This window comes from Oryx dammah, unplaced genomic scaffold, assembly GCF_014754425.2.
Source record: "Oryx dammah isolate SB20612 unplaced genomic scaffold, SCBI_Odam_1.1 HiC_scaffold_5, whole genome shotgun sequence".
In the NCBI taxonomy this organism is placed as follows: domain Eukaryota; kingdom Metazoa; phylum Chordata; class Mammalia; order Artiodactyla; family Bovidae; genus Oryx; species Oryx dammah.
In genome coordinates this window covers 94,321,266-94,336,134 of record NW_024070189.1, presented here as the reverse complement: position 1 = coordinate 94,336,134, position 14,869 = coordinate 94,321,266, and the positions used below count along the sequence as shown (strand labels likewise).

The following is a 14,869-nucleotide window of genomic DNA, read 5'->3' as shown; positions in this document are numbered from 1 at the left end:
CGTCTGTTCACTGGCACACAGTTGATGTTCAGTATCTATTTGGCGACTGAATGGTTGGATAGGTGATTGCATGAATGACGTCTGCCCCTAGCCCACTAAAGGGACCAAGAGGGTCTCGCAGGATCCCAGATGGAAAACAAAGGTTGGGGCCCCACCCCTTCTCGAGCCCGCCCCCGCCCCGCCCCGGGCCCCGCCCCTCCCTCTCGGGGCTCCTATTGGTGGGAGTGCGAGGGGGGGGCCCGATGGGAGGGGCGGGGCCGGGCCCTGGGCGGGGAGCTGCAGCCAGCGGAGCCTCCAGCCCGACCGGGCTGGGGTCGCGCTGGCCCGGACACCCCTCCCCGCCCGCCGCGGCCATGGTGGACGAGCGGAAGGACGGATCCTATGGTAGGAGTTGTCTCTGGGCCGCGTCCGCTTCTGATGAGTTGGGGGGCCTTGGGAAAGGGACATCCGAGATCTTAAACACCCGCGCTGCAGCTAAGGGCCTCCTCCTGCTTCCCGGCCTTGCATCCTGCTCTGCGCCGAGCCCACACCCCCTCCTCCCGCCTGGTCGCCCCGTGTCCCCTCTCGGGAGCCCCTGCTACCCCTCCGGGTGATCGGCGGGGACGCATGGCGCATGCTCCGCTTGGGGAGGTCCCGTTATCTGGGCGGCTCGGATGCAGGGCGGGGGAGGGGAGGCACGGCGATCGGGGCTCAGAAAAGGACCAGGGCCCCAGCCTCCCCCTAGATCCTCCTCCTCTTCCAATTCCCTTTCTCCACTTCTTCCTCCGGCTCACAGCGCCCTTAGAAGTAACCGTTCTGGGCTTTCTGTCAGATGGGGAAACTGAGGCAGGTCTCGGCGGACCAAGTCCTGGGATGGGAACCCATCGGGTCTCGCCCGCCGTCTGGGAAGGGCGGAAATAGGGGCGCCACCGGCGAAGGGGCAGGAAGGAAGCAGGAAACAATTGAGAAACTTTCCCTGCCCTGTGCCAGCAGCCGGGGGCCTTGCTCGCCTTTGGAAGGGGTCCCCGCTCCCGCCAGCTTCTGAGGGTGGCCTTAGCCTCTGGGTCCGTGGAATGGGGCAATGATGAGGCTTCCTCCGCGCCCACGCCCTGTGGTGCTTCTCTTCCCCGGGTTCCCACGGAGGGGTGTGTAGTCCTCTGTTTCTCTTTTCTCTTCTCCATTTTTGGGTCCCCAGAGCCCAGCTGGTCGCACGCCCCACGTGGCACTGCCCGGGGTAAAGGGGCTCTGCTATCTCTCTTGTGTAACCGAAACTTCCTGGAAACTGAGAGACCCAGGGGCCTTGGGGAGGGGTCCGGAAACCACTTAAAAATAATCGAGAAAAACAAGCCCTGTAGAGCTGTGCCTCCCTCCCCTCAGGGACTGCGGCCTCCAGAGGCTGCACAGACAGACAGATAGACAAGCCTCTCCCTGCCCAGCCCAGCCAAGAGCCTGGCAACTGCCCAGCCACTCCCTTCCCTGCTTGAAGCTGGCAGCCCCGACCTCCTGAGGGGCCCCCTCACTCTTGGTTTTGGCCCAAGCCCCAGACCCCGTGGCTGCCCAGTGCTGTCTGTCCCTTGGGTGTGGCTGGCTTTCTCTGATCTGGAATTCTCCACCTGGGGTCCTGCCTGTCTGTGGGCAGCACCTTTGGTATCTTTGGTCTCTGGGAGGCAAGCCTGGGGACAGAGGGGACAGTAATGTGATTCACCCGGTATTTGGTCAAAGGGAGCCAGCCATAGACCTGCCAGGACCACACGGGAGACAGGGCACTTATGTGTCCAACAGACCTTGTGCTGGGCATCAGAAACACATTCCATCGACAAGTATGTGTTGAGCATCCTTTTTCAGGCAGTGTCTAGACACAGAATACAGCAGTGAACAGAGTGGAAAAATTCTTGAATAAATAAGTAATTTTAGGTTGTTGTATGCTTTGTGAGGCAATGAACAGGACATTGTGGGTATGTCTGTCTTTGTGTGTGTGTCTGTTTGTGTGTGTGTGTTTGTGTGTATCTGGGGCAGAATCATCTGGGATTATTTTAGGTGACCAATGGCTGGAGATTGAGCTAGCCATGGGAAGATTTAAGCAAAGTGTGGTCCAGGCAGAGGGAACAGCAAATTAACCACACAGTTGCTTCATGATTTCTCTCTATGAAGTCCAGGGAAGTGTGAGATGGAGACTTCAGAGTGAGAGACAGGTCTTGCAGCCAGGCCTGCACCTCCTCCAGAGGGGCCACAGGGTTTGACTCCTTGAAGTGGCTGCGAAGGGTGGGCATGATGATGAGGATATCTTGCTTAGTTTGTAAGTCGTTCATTCTCATCAGAACCAAAAATCTAGGGTTCTCGCACTGCCCGGTGAAGTCCCGGCCAGAAAACAGGGAGATTTCCCTTGGGAAATTGTGCTTTGGAAAGAGTGGGTCCCCTATACTTCCCTTGTACTCTGGCATCTTCCTATCAGTCACTGTGAATTTAGGGGGTGATGTCAGACTGATAGAGGCTCAAATCCTGGTTGGTTCTGATACATACAAGCTGTGTGACTGTAGGTGAGTTGGTGACCTCTCTGGGACTCGGTATTTTCATCAGTAGGGCTGGGCAGACTGTATTGGCAGGTGAAAAGTGCTTTGCACAGTGCCTGGTTATCTGGAGACACTCGGGAGGCCTCTGGGACTGGTGATCCTGAGGACGTGGATTTTTCTAGGAGCTGATGTGGAAGCAGCCCTCTTTGTCAGGATGTATACTTAGATAAGACTGGGCAGGACAGAAAGCTTCCTCCCTATTACACATCATACCTAGAGGAAGGCAGCATCTCTGAGGAAGCCAGGAAATGGCTCCTGTCCCGGACGGATGTCAACAAGGCTCACTGCCATCCTTTCCAACCCACCCTTGGCATGAGCAGCATGGAAAAATATTCTAGAACCTAAAACAATAGACTCTGATGGGGGTGCGGGACTAAGAAAGAAGTCACAGTGCTTGTTTGTTTGTTTGTTTGTTTTGTTTGGCCGAGCTGCAAGGCAGGTGGGATTTTAGTTCCTTGACCAGGGATTGAACCTATTCCCCCTGCTTTGGAAGCACAGAGTTTTGACCACTGGACTGCCAGGGAAGGCTGCCCATGGCACTTGTTTTAAAAACAGATTCCAAGGCCCCATTCGCTAAAGAGTTCAACTCAGCCAGTAGGAGGGCTCTGGCATCTGAGCTTTTAAAAATATTGTTGGGAGAGGTTATTGTTAATTATACCTTTTTTGGAAGAAGTGATAATACATTCACGTGGTTCGAAAGACAAAAGATGCAAGCTTTACTAAGAAAATATTCTTCTCCATCCCCCACGTCACACTTCCTTCATGCATCTGTGTTACAAAATCTTGTGTTTTCTTCCAGACAGAGTCTAGGCTTAGGACTTCACATGCAATTATATACAAATTCTTTATTTAGTGATTTTGTTTTAAATGCCTTTTTACAAAAATGTCAGCTAGCTTCATGAGTCAGGAAGACATGTCTGTTTGGTTTGAAAGTATCCACGGTGTCTGGCACATAGCACATAGTAGGTGCTCAACAAATATTTGTTGAATGAAAGGTATTTAACACTGTGTTCCTGTTCTATATCGTGTTCTTAGAAATCCTGCTTAATTGTTGTTGATGGTTGCAATAAGTTGTGTATTTGTGGGTAGACCCCTTATATTAATCAAGGGGACTGTTCTAAACTTTTTTTTTTAAGATGAAATTTTATTTTTATTTCTTTATATTTGGGCCATGTTTACAGCTTGAAGGATCTCAGTTCCTGGACCATGGACTGAAATTGGGCCATGGCAATGACAGCACTGAATCCTAACCACTAGGACACCAGGGCACTCCCTAAAATTTTATTGAGGTTGAAAATCCATACCTAATAGGGTACAGATCCTAAATGTATGAGGCTCGAGGAGTCTTCACAGGTAACCAGCACCCAGATCAGGTGAAAAATGTGACCATCTCACAGAATCTCCTCATGCCCAAGGAAGGCTTATCATTATTAATTAAAAAAAATTTTTTTGGTAAAATACATAGCATGAAATTTAAAATCAAAACCATTTTTAAGGGTTCAGCTCAGTAGTGTTAAGTATTGTTATTGATATTGTTGTCTGTAACCTGTTTTTGTAAAGCCAGTGGACTAAGAAAGGTGGTGGTTCAGTCTCTAAGTTGTGTCCAGCTCTTGCAACCCCATAGACTATAGCCTGCCAGCCTCCTCTGTCCATGGGATTCTCCAGGCAAGAATACTGAAGTGGGGACTTTCCTGGTGGTCCAGTGGCTAAGACTCCATGTTCCCAGTTTAGGATGTCTGGGTTCAATCCCTGGTCAGGGAACTAGATCCCACATGCTGCAACTAAGAGTTCAGAAAGTGAAAGTGAAGTCTGTCAGTCATATCCGACTCTTTGCGACCCCATGGACTGTAGACCGCCAGGCTCCTCTGTCCATTGGATTCTCCAGGCAAGAATACTGGAGTATGGAGTGGGTTGCCATTTCCTTCTCCAGGGGATCTTCCCAACCCAGGGATCGAACCTGGGTCTCCCGCATTGCAGGCAGATGCTTTATCCTCTGAGCCACCAGGGAAGCTGGTTCATAAGCCCCAACTAAAGATCTTGCCTGCGGCAATGAAGATCAAAGATCCTGCAACTAAGAGCCAGCACAACCAAATAAATAAATAAATATTTAAAAAAAAAAAAAGAATACTGGAGTGGATGCCATTTCCTTCTCCAGGGTATCTGCCCAACCCAGGAATCAAACCCTGCCTTGCAGGCAGATTCTTTACCCACTGAGCTACAAGGGAAGCCCAAGGACTAAGAATGGCTCTTATATTTTTAAATAGTTCCCTGGAGAATCCCAGGGACGGCAGAGCCTGGTGGGCTGCCGTCTATGGGGTCGCACAGAGTCGGACACGACTGAAGTGACTTAGCAGCAGCAGCAGCAGCAGCAGAAAGAAGAAGAATCTGTGAGAGAGGCAATATACTAACGAGAAAGACTAAAATCTTTAACACCTTGCCCTTAGGGAAAAATGTGCAGATCTCTGATAAGACTCTTCTTTCCTGATAAGGAAGGTATCTCCTGCCCCTTCCCAGTCAGTCCCCAATGGGAGAATTTTCATTATTTTGACCATACCAGGTGGCCTGTGGGATCTTAGTTCCCTGACCAGGGAATAGAACGTAGGTCCCTGCAGTGAAAGTGCCAAGTCCTAACCACTGGACCCGCCAGGAAAGTCCCAAGGAAAATTATGTTAAAATAAGATTTAAAACTCATATAAGAAAATTAATGTATTCTCTCTACTGGGGTGGGGAGGGCTGAAAATTAAAAATTAGCCCTCAACCACACAGATGATTTTAGGTTTCTGAGTGAAAGAACTCTTCATATGCTCTCAGCTCACTGTCCTTGCCCGGGAGGTAAGGCAGCCAGAAAGACTTTCCAGAGCTTAGACTGTTTATTTCTGTGTGTATATGTGGCATCTGTATCTTTTTAAAGCTCCTCAGGTTGGTTTCATGAGAAAAGGCACTGTTCCTAGAATGGGCTACTATGTTGCCTTGTAAGATGAAGTAGGTCTAACCTTGCTGATGGGGAAACAGTGTCTAATTATGTTAGGCTGTGAAACAGCAAAGTAGGGAATGGAGTGTTTAAGGAAACAAGGGGAGTGAAGAATAAGGGATAAATATAGCTGGAAATCTGCTTGGGTATGCGACCTGTGGACAATGTTCAGAAGGGAAACCAGTGAGAGGAACTGCCCTCTGCACCCCAGAGAGGAAGCAGTGGCTCTAGGCCAGGGGTGAGAGGGAGAGTGGTTTTCCTTTTGTATTTTTTTAATGATTTATTTATTTTAAAAAAATTGTGCTAGGTCTTCATTGCTGCGCACTGGCTTTCTCTAGTTGCATCAAATGGGGACTACTCCTTGTTGTGGTGCGTGGCTTTCTCAAGGCAGTGGCTTCTGCTGCGGAGCACAGGCTTCAGTAGTTGCAGCACGTGGGCTCAGTAGTTGTGGCACCGGGCTTAGTTGCTCGGAGGCATGTGGGATATTCCCGGACCAGGGATCAAACCTGTGTCTACTGCATTGGCAGGTGGGTTCTAATCCACTGTACCACGAGGGAAGAGTGATTTTTCTTAGTCTCAAGGCTCCTGAAGTTTTGTTTTTTTAATCTTGATAAGCATACAGGTTCCTAGCTGTTTCAAATCCTGAAAGATGATGCTGTGAAAGTGCTGCACTCAATATGCCAACAAATTTGGAAAACTCAGCAGTGGCCACAGGACTGGAAAAGGTCAGTTTTCATTCCAATCCCAAAGAAAGGCAATGCCAAAGAATGCTCAAACTACCACCCAGTTGCACTCATCTCACATGCTAGTAAAGTAATGCTCAAAATTCTCCAAGCCAGGCTTCAGCAATACGTGAACCATTAACTTCCTGATGTTCAAGCTGGTTTTAGAAAAGGCAGAGGAACCAGAGATCAAATTGCCAACATCCGCTGGATCATGAAAAAAGCAAGAGAGTTCCAGAAAAACATCTATTTCTGCTTTATTGACTATGCCAAAGCCTTTGACTGTGTGGATCACAATAAACTGTGGAAAATTCTGAAAGAGATGGGAATACCAGACCACCTAACCTGCCTCTTGAGAAATCTGTATGCAGGTCAGGAAGCAACAGTTAGAACTGGACATGGAACAACAGACTGGTTCCAAATAGGAAAAGGAGTCCGTCAAAGCTGTATATTGTCACCCTGCTTATTTAACTATATGCAGAGTACATCATGAGAAACGCTGGACTGGAAGAAACACAAGCTGGAATCAAGATTGTGGAGAGAAATATCAATAACCTCAGATATGCAGATGACACCACCCTTATGGCAGAAAGTGAAGAGGAGCTAAAAAGCCTCTTGATGAAAGTGAAAGAGGAGAGTGAAAAAGTTGGCCTAAAGCTCAACATTCAGAAAACGAAGATCATGGCATCCAGTCCCATCACTTCATGGGAAATAGATGGGGAAACAGTGGAAACAGTGTCAGACTTTATTTTTTTGGGCTCCAGAATCACTGCAGATGGTGACTGTAGCCATGAAATTAAAAGACGCTTACTCCTTGGAAGAAAAGTTATGACCAACCTAGATAGCATATTCAAAAGCAGAGACATTACTTTGCCAACAAAGGTCCATCTAGTCAAGGCTATGGTTTTTCCTGTGGTCATGTATGGATGTGAGAGTTGGACTGTGGAGAAGGCTGAGCGCCAAAGAATTGATGCTTTTGAACTGTGGTATTGGAGAAGACTCTTGAGAGTCCCTTGGACTGCAAGGAGATCCAACCAGTCCATTCTGAAGGAGATCAACCCTGGGATTTCTTTGGAAGGAATGATGCTAAAGCTGAAACTCCAGTACTTTGGCCACCTCATGAGAAGAGTTGACTCATTGGAAAAAACTCTGATGCTGGGAGGGATTTGGGGCAGGAGGAGAAAGGGACGACCGAGGATGAGATGGCTGGATGGCATCACGGACTCAATGGACGTGAGTCTGAGTGAACTCCGGGAGATGGTGATGGACAGGGAGGCCTGGTGTGCTGCGATTCATGGGGTCACAGAGAGTCGGACACGACTGAGTGACTGAACTGAACTGAACTTCCTTCAGCAAACATTTATTGTGCAGGGACCATGGGCCAGGTTTTGTCCTAGACTCTGGAGACCCAGCCCTTGTCCAGCTGACCTTGTCAAGGGATCCCCAGATAAGATACTAAGGCTAAGAGAAGGGCTCTGGAGAAAAGTTTATCAGGAAGAAGGGAGGGCAGTGATCTATTGGGCCTGGAGGCAAGGTTTAATTTCAAATAGAAACAGGTCACTCTTCAGAGGTCACCAGAGGCATAGGAAAGGGAGCCCTGTAGAACTTCTCAGGCGGTAGGCAAGGCTTGTGCAAAGGCCCAGGGGCAGGGTCATGTCTCAAGTTTCTAGAAGGAGCAGTCAGGAGGGCCTGTGGCTGGAGTGAATAGATAAAAGGGTAGACTAGGAAGAGGTGGAGGAAGAGAGGGAGTGGGCAGATTGTATAGGGCTTTGTGCACCGTGGGAGGAGCTGGGCCTCTGTTTTCATTTGTTTGTTTTTATTTATCTATTCGTGGCTGTGCTGGGTCTTTGCTGCTGTGTGGGCTTTTCTCTAGTTGCCGTACAGGGGCTTCTCACTGCAACGGCTTCTTCTATTGCAGAATACAGGCTCTAGGGCTCAGATTTCAGTAGTTGTGGCCTATGGGCTCATTAGTTGCAGTTTCTGGGCTATAGAGCACAGGCTCGGTAGTTTTGGCTCTCGGGCTCAGTTGCTGTGTGGCTTGTACGATCCTCCTGAATCAGGGAATGAACTCGTGTCTCCTGCACTGGCAGGCGAATTCTTCACTGCGGAGCCACCGGGGAAGCCCTGTTTGTTTCTGTTGTTACTGTTGTTTTTGGATGCACAGCATGACTTGAGGGCTTCCCGGTGGCTCCATGGTGAAGAATCCACCTGCCAATGCAGAAGACGCAGGTTCAGTCCCTGGGTTGGGAGGATCCCCTGGAGAAGGAAATGCAACCCACTCCAGTATTCTTGCCTGGGAAATCCCACGGGCAGAGAAGCCTGGCGGGCTACAGTCCACGGGGTCACAAAGAGTCAGACATGACTTAGCTGATTAAACCATATATGTACAACTGAATCACTCTGCTGTACACCTAAAATTAACACAACATTGTAAATCAACTCTACTCCGATGCAAAATAAAAATTGAGGGAATTGCTTGGTACTGTTGTTGTGGATGGAGCACAGGCTGTAAGCGCACAGGCTTCAGGGGTTACAGCACATAGGCTCAATAGTTAGGACTCCACATTTTTACGGCCAAGGGCCTGGTTTCCATTCCCTGGTCAGGGAACTAAGATCCCACCAGCCTCGAGGTGCGACCAAAAAAAAAAAAATTGAAAAAGGTTTGAAGGAAAAAAAAGAAGAGCATGGTATCAGGAGAAGAGTTCAAAATTTCAGCTCCTGCTGGCTCTGTGTCCCTCAGGCAAGTCAGGAAGCATCATTGGGTCTCTGCTTCATTGTGCAATATGCCCTCAGGTCAGGAAGATTCCCCTAGAGGAAGGCACAGCAACCCATTCCAGTAGTCTTGCCTGGAGAATCCCGTGATCAGAGGAGCCTGGTCTGTGGGATCGCAAAACAGTCAGAGACAATTGAGCAACTAAGCACAGCATAGACATGCCCTCAGAGCCTCAATATAAGGATTGTTTTTGTTTTAGGCATGTGGGATCCTAGTTCCCCTATCAGGGATCGAACCCACACCTCCTGCAGTGGAAGCACAAAGTCTTAACCAATGAGCCTCCAGGGAAATCCTTCATCATAAGGATTACATGAGTTCCTAAGGCTTTGCTGGTGGCTCACTGGTAAAGAATTCACCTGTCAGTGCAGGAGACACAGGTTCAATCCCTGATCCGGAAAGACCGCACGGACTGAGGAGCACCTCAACCCGTGTATCACAGCTGTTGAGCCTGTGCTCCAGTCCCCGGGAGGCACAACTACTGAAGCCTGCGCTCCACAAGAGAAGCCACGGAAATGAGAAGCCCACAGCAGCTAGAGAGTAGCTCCCACTCACTGCAGCTAGAGAAAAACCCATGCAGCGATGAAGACTCAGCACAGCTAACAACAAATAAATAAAATAAAATAATAAAGCGAGTTCCTAGAAGGAAATTTCTGTTTTGACGCCTAGCACACAGTAGGCACTCAGTCTTTTGCTCCTAGCCTTTTGGTCAGGAGAATCACTTCTAGTTTTCTTACCCAGCTGCTGTCCTGAAATATTTGTCAAGGGGACTTGTCTGGGCAGCTGGGATGTCCATTACCCAGGCAGAGGTTTCTGGGAAGGCAGGGGAGGGCTGGGCTGGCTGTGTCGGGGAGGCCTTGGGGACTTGGCTTGTCTCCAGAAGCTACAAGGGCTGGGTGGCACTTGATGTCCTGACCACTGGAATTGTGGCTGGGCAGCCTGTTCCCTTATCTCCTACACCCACTGAACTGGGCGGGCTGGCCCTCATGCCCAGCAAGGGAGGGACCCAACAGCCACCTCTCCTCCTGGAGCCTGATCTAACGGTTTGACTCCCCATGCCTTCTCCCCGACCACCGTCACATTTTTAGCTCTGCCTATCCCAGTACTTGCCCCTAAAAGGCCTGGGTTGGAGCCAGAGGACCCTCGGTTTGATTCAGAGCTCCTTCCCTCATCAGCTATGTGGTCTGAGCATGTGGCCTCTGTTTGCCTCCTCTGTCATATGGTACCATGTTCCTGGTTAGCAACTTTTTCGGGCCATGTGGCATGTGGGATTTTAGTCCCCTGACCAGAGATTGAATCTCTGCCCCCCTGCAGTGGAAGCTCAGAATCTTAACCACTGGGCCACCAGGCAAATCCCTAGTTAGCATTTCTTTTCTTTTTTTTTTTTAATGTAAATGTCTTTAGTTATTTTTGGCTGTCCTGGGTCCTCATTACTGCGTGGGCCTTCTCTAGCTGTGGTGAGCGGGGTCCACTGTGTTGTGGTGCTGTGACTTCTTATTACAGTGACTTTTCCTGCTGCGGAGCACAGGCCTGTAGCCAAGAGGGCTTCAGTAGCTATGGTACACGGACTTAGTTGCTCTGCAACATGTGGGATCCTCCTGGATCAGAAATCAAACCCGTGTCTCCTGCGTTGGCAGGTAGATTCTTTACCACTGAGCCACCAGGGAAGCCCCTGCTAAGTGCTTTCTGAGCATCAAGCCCTGGCAACACGTATCAGCAAATGCAAGTATGAGCCCCATTCTCAACACAGGAAAACAGCAGACTGCAAAGGGAAAGGGCTTGTCAATTTCCCCACCTGTATTGCTGGGGAATGAATGGCGTGCCTTTACCACTGTTTTCCATTATAAGCAGAGCACACACAACACGCTGGCACAGACTTGGGCCCAACACCTGTTGGTTCATGGCCTAGAGATCAGGGGGCAGTGAACTTCTGTAAAGGTCCAGAGAGTGGATGTTTTCACATACAATCTATGCCTGCTACTCTAGTCTGCCACAGATAACAGACAACATGAAAGCAAGCAGCCACTGGCCGTATGAAAACGAATGAGAATGGCCGTGTGCCAAGCAAACTTGATTTGTAGTTGGTGACGTTTTAATTTTTAAACATTTTCTTTCTTCCTTTATGTTTGGTTGCGCTGGGTCTTTGTAGCTGCACTTGGGCTTTCTCTAACGGTGACCACTGGGGGCTACTCTTCTGTGTGGTGTTCGGGCTTCTCGTCGTGATGGCTCCTCTTGTTTCAGAGTCGGGGCTTTAGAGGTGGGGGGCTTCAGTAGTTGTGGCTCCCAGGCTCTAGAGCACAGGTTCAGTAGTTGTGGCGCTCGGGCTTGGGTGCTCTGAGGCATGTGAGGTCTTCGCTGACCAGGGATCACACTTGTGTCCCCTGCATTGGCAGATGGATTCTTATCCACCATACCACCAGGGAAGTCTGCTGATATTCAAATTTAATGTGACAAAGTAGTCTCCTTGTGATGTTTGTCAGCTGCTTGAAAACAGAAAGACCGTTCTTAGCCCTGAACCATATCAAAACATGGTGGACTGATTTGCCCAATGGGGAACGGATGGTTTGACAACTCCTGCCCTAAATGGTTAAGACATGAGGACTTCCCTGGCAGTCCAGTGGTTAAGACTCCACGCTTCCACCAGAGGGGGCTTGGGTTCAATCCTTGGTTGGGGAACGCAGATCCTGCATGCGGCATGGTGTGACCAGAAGATAGTAAAAATTATCCTTTTTAAAGTGTGAAAAAAATGGTTAAGACGCCATAGTAGACAGAATAATAGCCCCCCACCCCCACCCCTGAAGATGTCCATGGGCTTCCCAGGATGCTCTAGTGGTAAAGAACCCACCTACCAATGCCAGAACCCTGAGGTGGGGAAGATCCCCTGGAAAAGGAAATGACAACCCTCCCTAGTATTCTTGCCTGGAGGATCCCATGGACAGTGGAGTATGGTGGGCTATAGTCCAGGGGGTCGCAAAGGACTGGACATGTCTGAAGCAACCTGGCACACATGCAAAGATGTCCATGTCCTAATTCCTGGAACCCTGTGGACTTCCCTGGTGGCTCAGTGGTAAAGAGTCTGCTTGCCAATGCAGGAGACTCGGGTTCGATCCCTGGGCCAGGAAGATTCCCCCTTGAGAAGGGAATGGCAACCCTCTCTAGTATTGTTGCCTGAAGAATCCCATGCCCAGAGCAGTCTGGGCAGGCTACAGTACATAGGGTCCCAAAGAGTCTGACCTGACTGAGCAACTAAACAATGTGAATGTGTTACCTTTCACAGCAACAGGGACTTTGCAGATGGGATTAAGTTTAGGATCTTCAGATGGGGAGATTATTCTCAGTTATCCAAATGGGCCCAAGGACAAGAGTCCTCATAAAGAAAAGATGGAGGTAGGGGAGTCAGAGAAGGAGCCGCAGCAATGGAAGCAGATGTAGGCTTGATGGGAATGCTGGCTTTGAGGATGGAGGAGGAGGACATGAGCCAAAAAGCTGGAAAGAGGCGAGGAAACAGATTCTGAGAAACTGCAGAAGGAACATAGCCTGGCCGACTCCCTGATTTTAGCTTAGTGAGATGCACTTTGAACATCTGATCTCTAGAACTGTGATAATAAATTTGTGTGTGTTTTGTTTTCAAAACAAATGAAACAAATGATCCAAATAATGAAGAAACAAACAAATGATCCAAAAAATGTGGATCATTTTTAAAGTCCTTATTAAATTTATTACAATATTGCTTCTGTTTTATGTTTTGGTTTTTTTGGCTGTGAAGCCTGTAGGGTCCTAGCTCCCCAACCAGGGATCAAACCTGTACTCGCTGCACCTGAAGGTGACGTCTTAACCAATAGACCACCAGGAAAGTCCCATAAATTTGTGTCTTGAGCCACCAAGTTGGTGGTAATTGCTTACAGCATCCAAAGGAAACACTAACTCAGGGGCTGGGTGGCCCAGCTCTGTTGCTCGTCATTTTTGTGGCCACTGGCATGTTGTTTTTCTCTGGGCCTCAGTTTCTGCATCTGTCAAATGCGAGCAGTGATGGAATCAACCTCACAGAATTGCTATAAGGGTGAACCAAGGTACACCATGTAACGTTTTAGAAGACTCTCGGGCACACAGTAATATGGGGGCACTGGGGCGTTCTACTGTTCGTATTATCTTGCATCATCGTTGCAAAGATTCACCAAGTTTTTGTCTTGCAGTGTTTGAACCAGGCTCAATTATCAAACCATTAGTATTCGCCTTGCCCCTGCCTCCACCCCACTTGGCTAATGTTAAAACAGAAGCTAATGGAACAGATCAGATGACACTACCAATTGTGCGTGCTCCGTTGCTTGTGTTGTGTCTGACTCTTTGTGACCTCATGGTCTGTGGCCCACCAGGCTCCTCTGTCCATGGAATTTTTCAGGCAAGAATACTGGAGTAGGTTGCCGTTTCCTTCTCCAGAGGATCTTCCCGATCCAAGGACTGAACCCACGTCTCCTGCATTTCCTGCCTTGCAGCTGGATTCTTTACTGCTGAGCCATGGGGGAAGCCCCACAGTACCCATGTTCCTTCTTTTATTTCCTGAGCCACCCACAAGGCAAGGCCCTGAGCCAAGGCTAAACCAGGTGCCTCTCTCTGCATCTTTAATTCCATCTTATGGAAGGATAACTCAAGTTGACACTGCAAGGCTATAGCCCACCTGTCCCATCCATGGCTACCAATTTCCCTGAGAGCTGAGACTTGCCCGCCCATGCATCTTTCCCTCCCTAGCTTGGCCTCATAATGCTCAAACACCCTCAGTGGCTCCCACTCGCCCTTCAAAACTGGAGTAGGAACTGACCACTTGCTTCCTCCCCGTAAAGTGGGTTTTATATATATATATATATGAATGGCACTAGTGGTAAAGAATCGACCTGGCAGTGAAGGAGATGCAAGAAATGTGGGTTCTATCCCTGAGTCAGGAAGATCCCATGGAGTAGGAAATGGCAACCTGATCCAGCATGCTTGCTTGGAAAATTTTATGGACAGAGGAACCTGGCAGGCTACCATCCATGGGGCCACAGACAGTCGGACATGACTGAGCCACTGAACAGCAACATTATATATATATATATATATTTTTTTTTTTTGGCTGCTTCAGGTCTTAGTTGCAGCATGCAGGATCTTCTTTGTATCATGCTGGATCTATTCCTTGTAACTCATGGACTCTCTAGTTGTGGCTCTCAGACTTAGTTGCATGTGGGATCTTAGTTCCCTGACCAGGGATGGAAACCATGTCCTTTGCATTGCAAAGCAGATTCTTAACCACTGGACCACCAGGGAAGTCCTATTTACATATATATATATATATATATATATATATATATATATATATTTTTTTTTTTTTTTTTTGGCTGCGCCAGGTGGCTTGTGGGATCTTAGTTCCCTGACCAGGAATTGAACCTGTGCCCCCTACAGTGGAAGTATGCAGTCTTAGTCACTGGACTGCCAGGGAAGTCCCAGCACCAGCTGTTCTTATCTGACTGTTTCCACTCTGCCGTTCAGGCTGCCATTTGGCTGACATGAGAAAATTCCAGTGCTCCTTTCTCTCTCTCCCACCCACCTTACCAGTTTCACCTGCTTTCAGATGGTAGAAATATGCTCTTTGGTCTTCCCATCATACTTGTTGAAGTTTTGAGTTTTATATATTTGTATGCATGAGTAATCTGTGTGGAATTTGTTTTGCTGTGTGGTGGGAGTGGAATTAACTATTTTCTCCCTAACGCATAGTCAAGGCAATTGACTGATTCATCTTTTCCCTGCCCACTGGATATTTATCATGTATTCAGTTCTTCTATGTGTAAAATTAATGCAAATTAATTTAAAAAAATACATGCATCTG

General features: G+C 48.6%; 1 protein-coding gene across 2 annotated transcripts in view; it reads left to right on the top strand.

The window, feature by feature from the left end:
• The first annotated feature begins 245 nt into the window (after nucleotides 1-245).
• Nucleotides 246-14,869, top strand: part of SLC44A2 (solute carrier family 44 member 2) — a 33,990-nt gene continuing 19,366 nt past the window's right edge. For both annotated transcript variants that reach the window (XM_040240711.1, XM_040240709.1), the window contains exon 1: nucleotides 246-384. In XM_040240711.1, coding sequence (XP_040096645.1) covers nucleotides 354-384 — 31 coding nt within the window. In that variant the 5' untranslated portion in view covers nucleotides 246-353. The remainder of the gene's footprint in view (nucleotides 385-14,869) is intronic.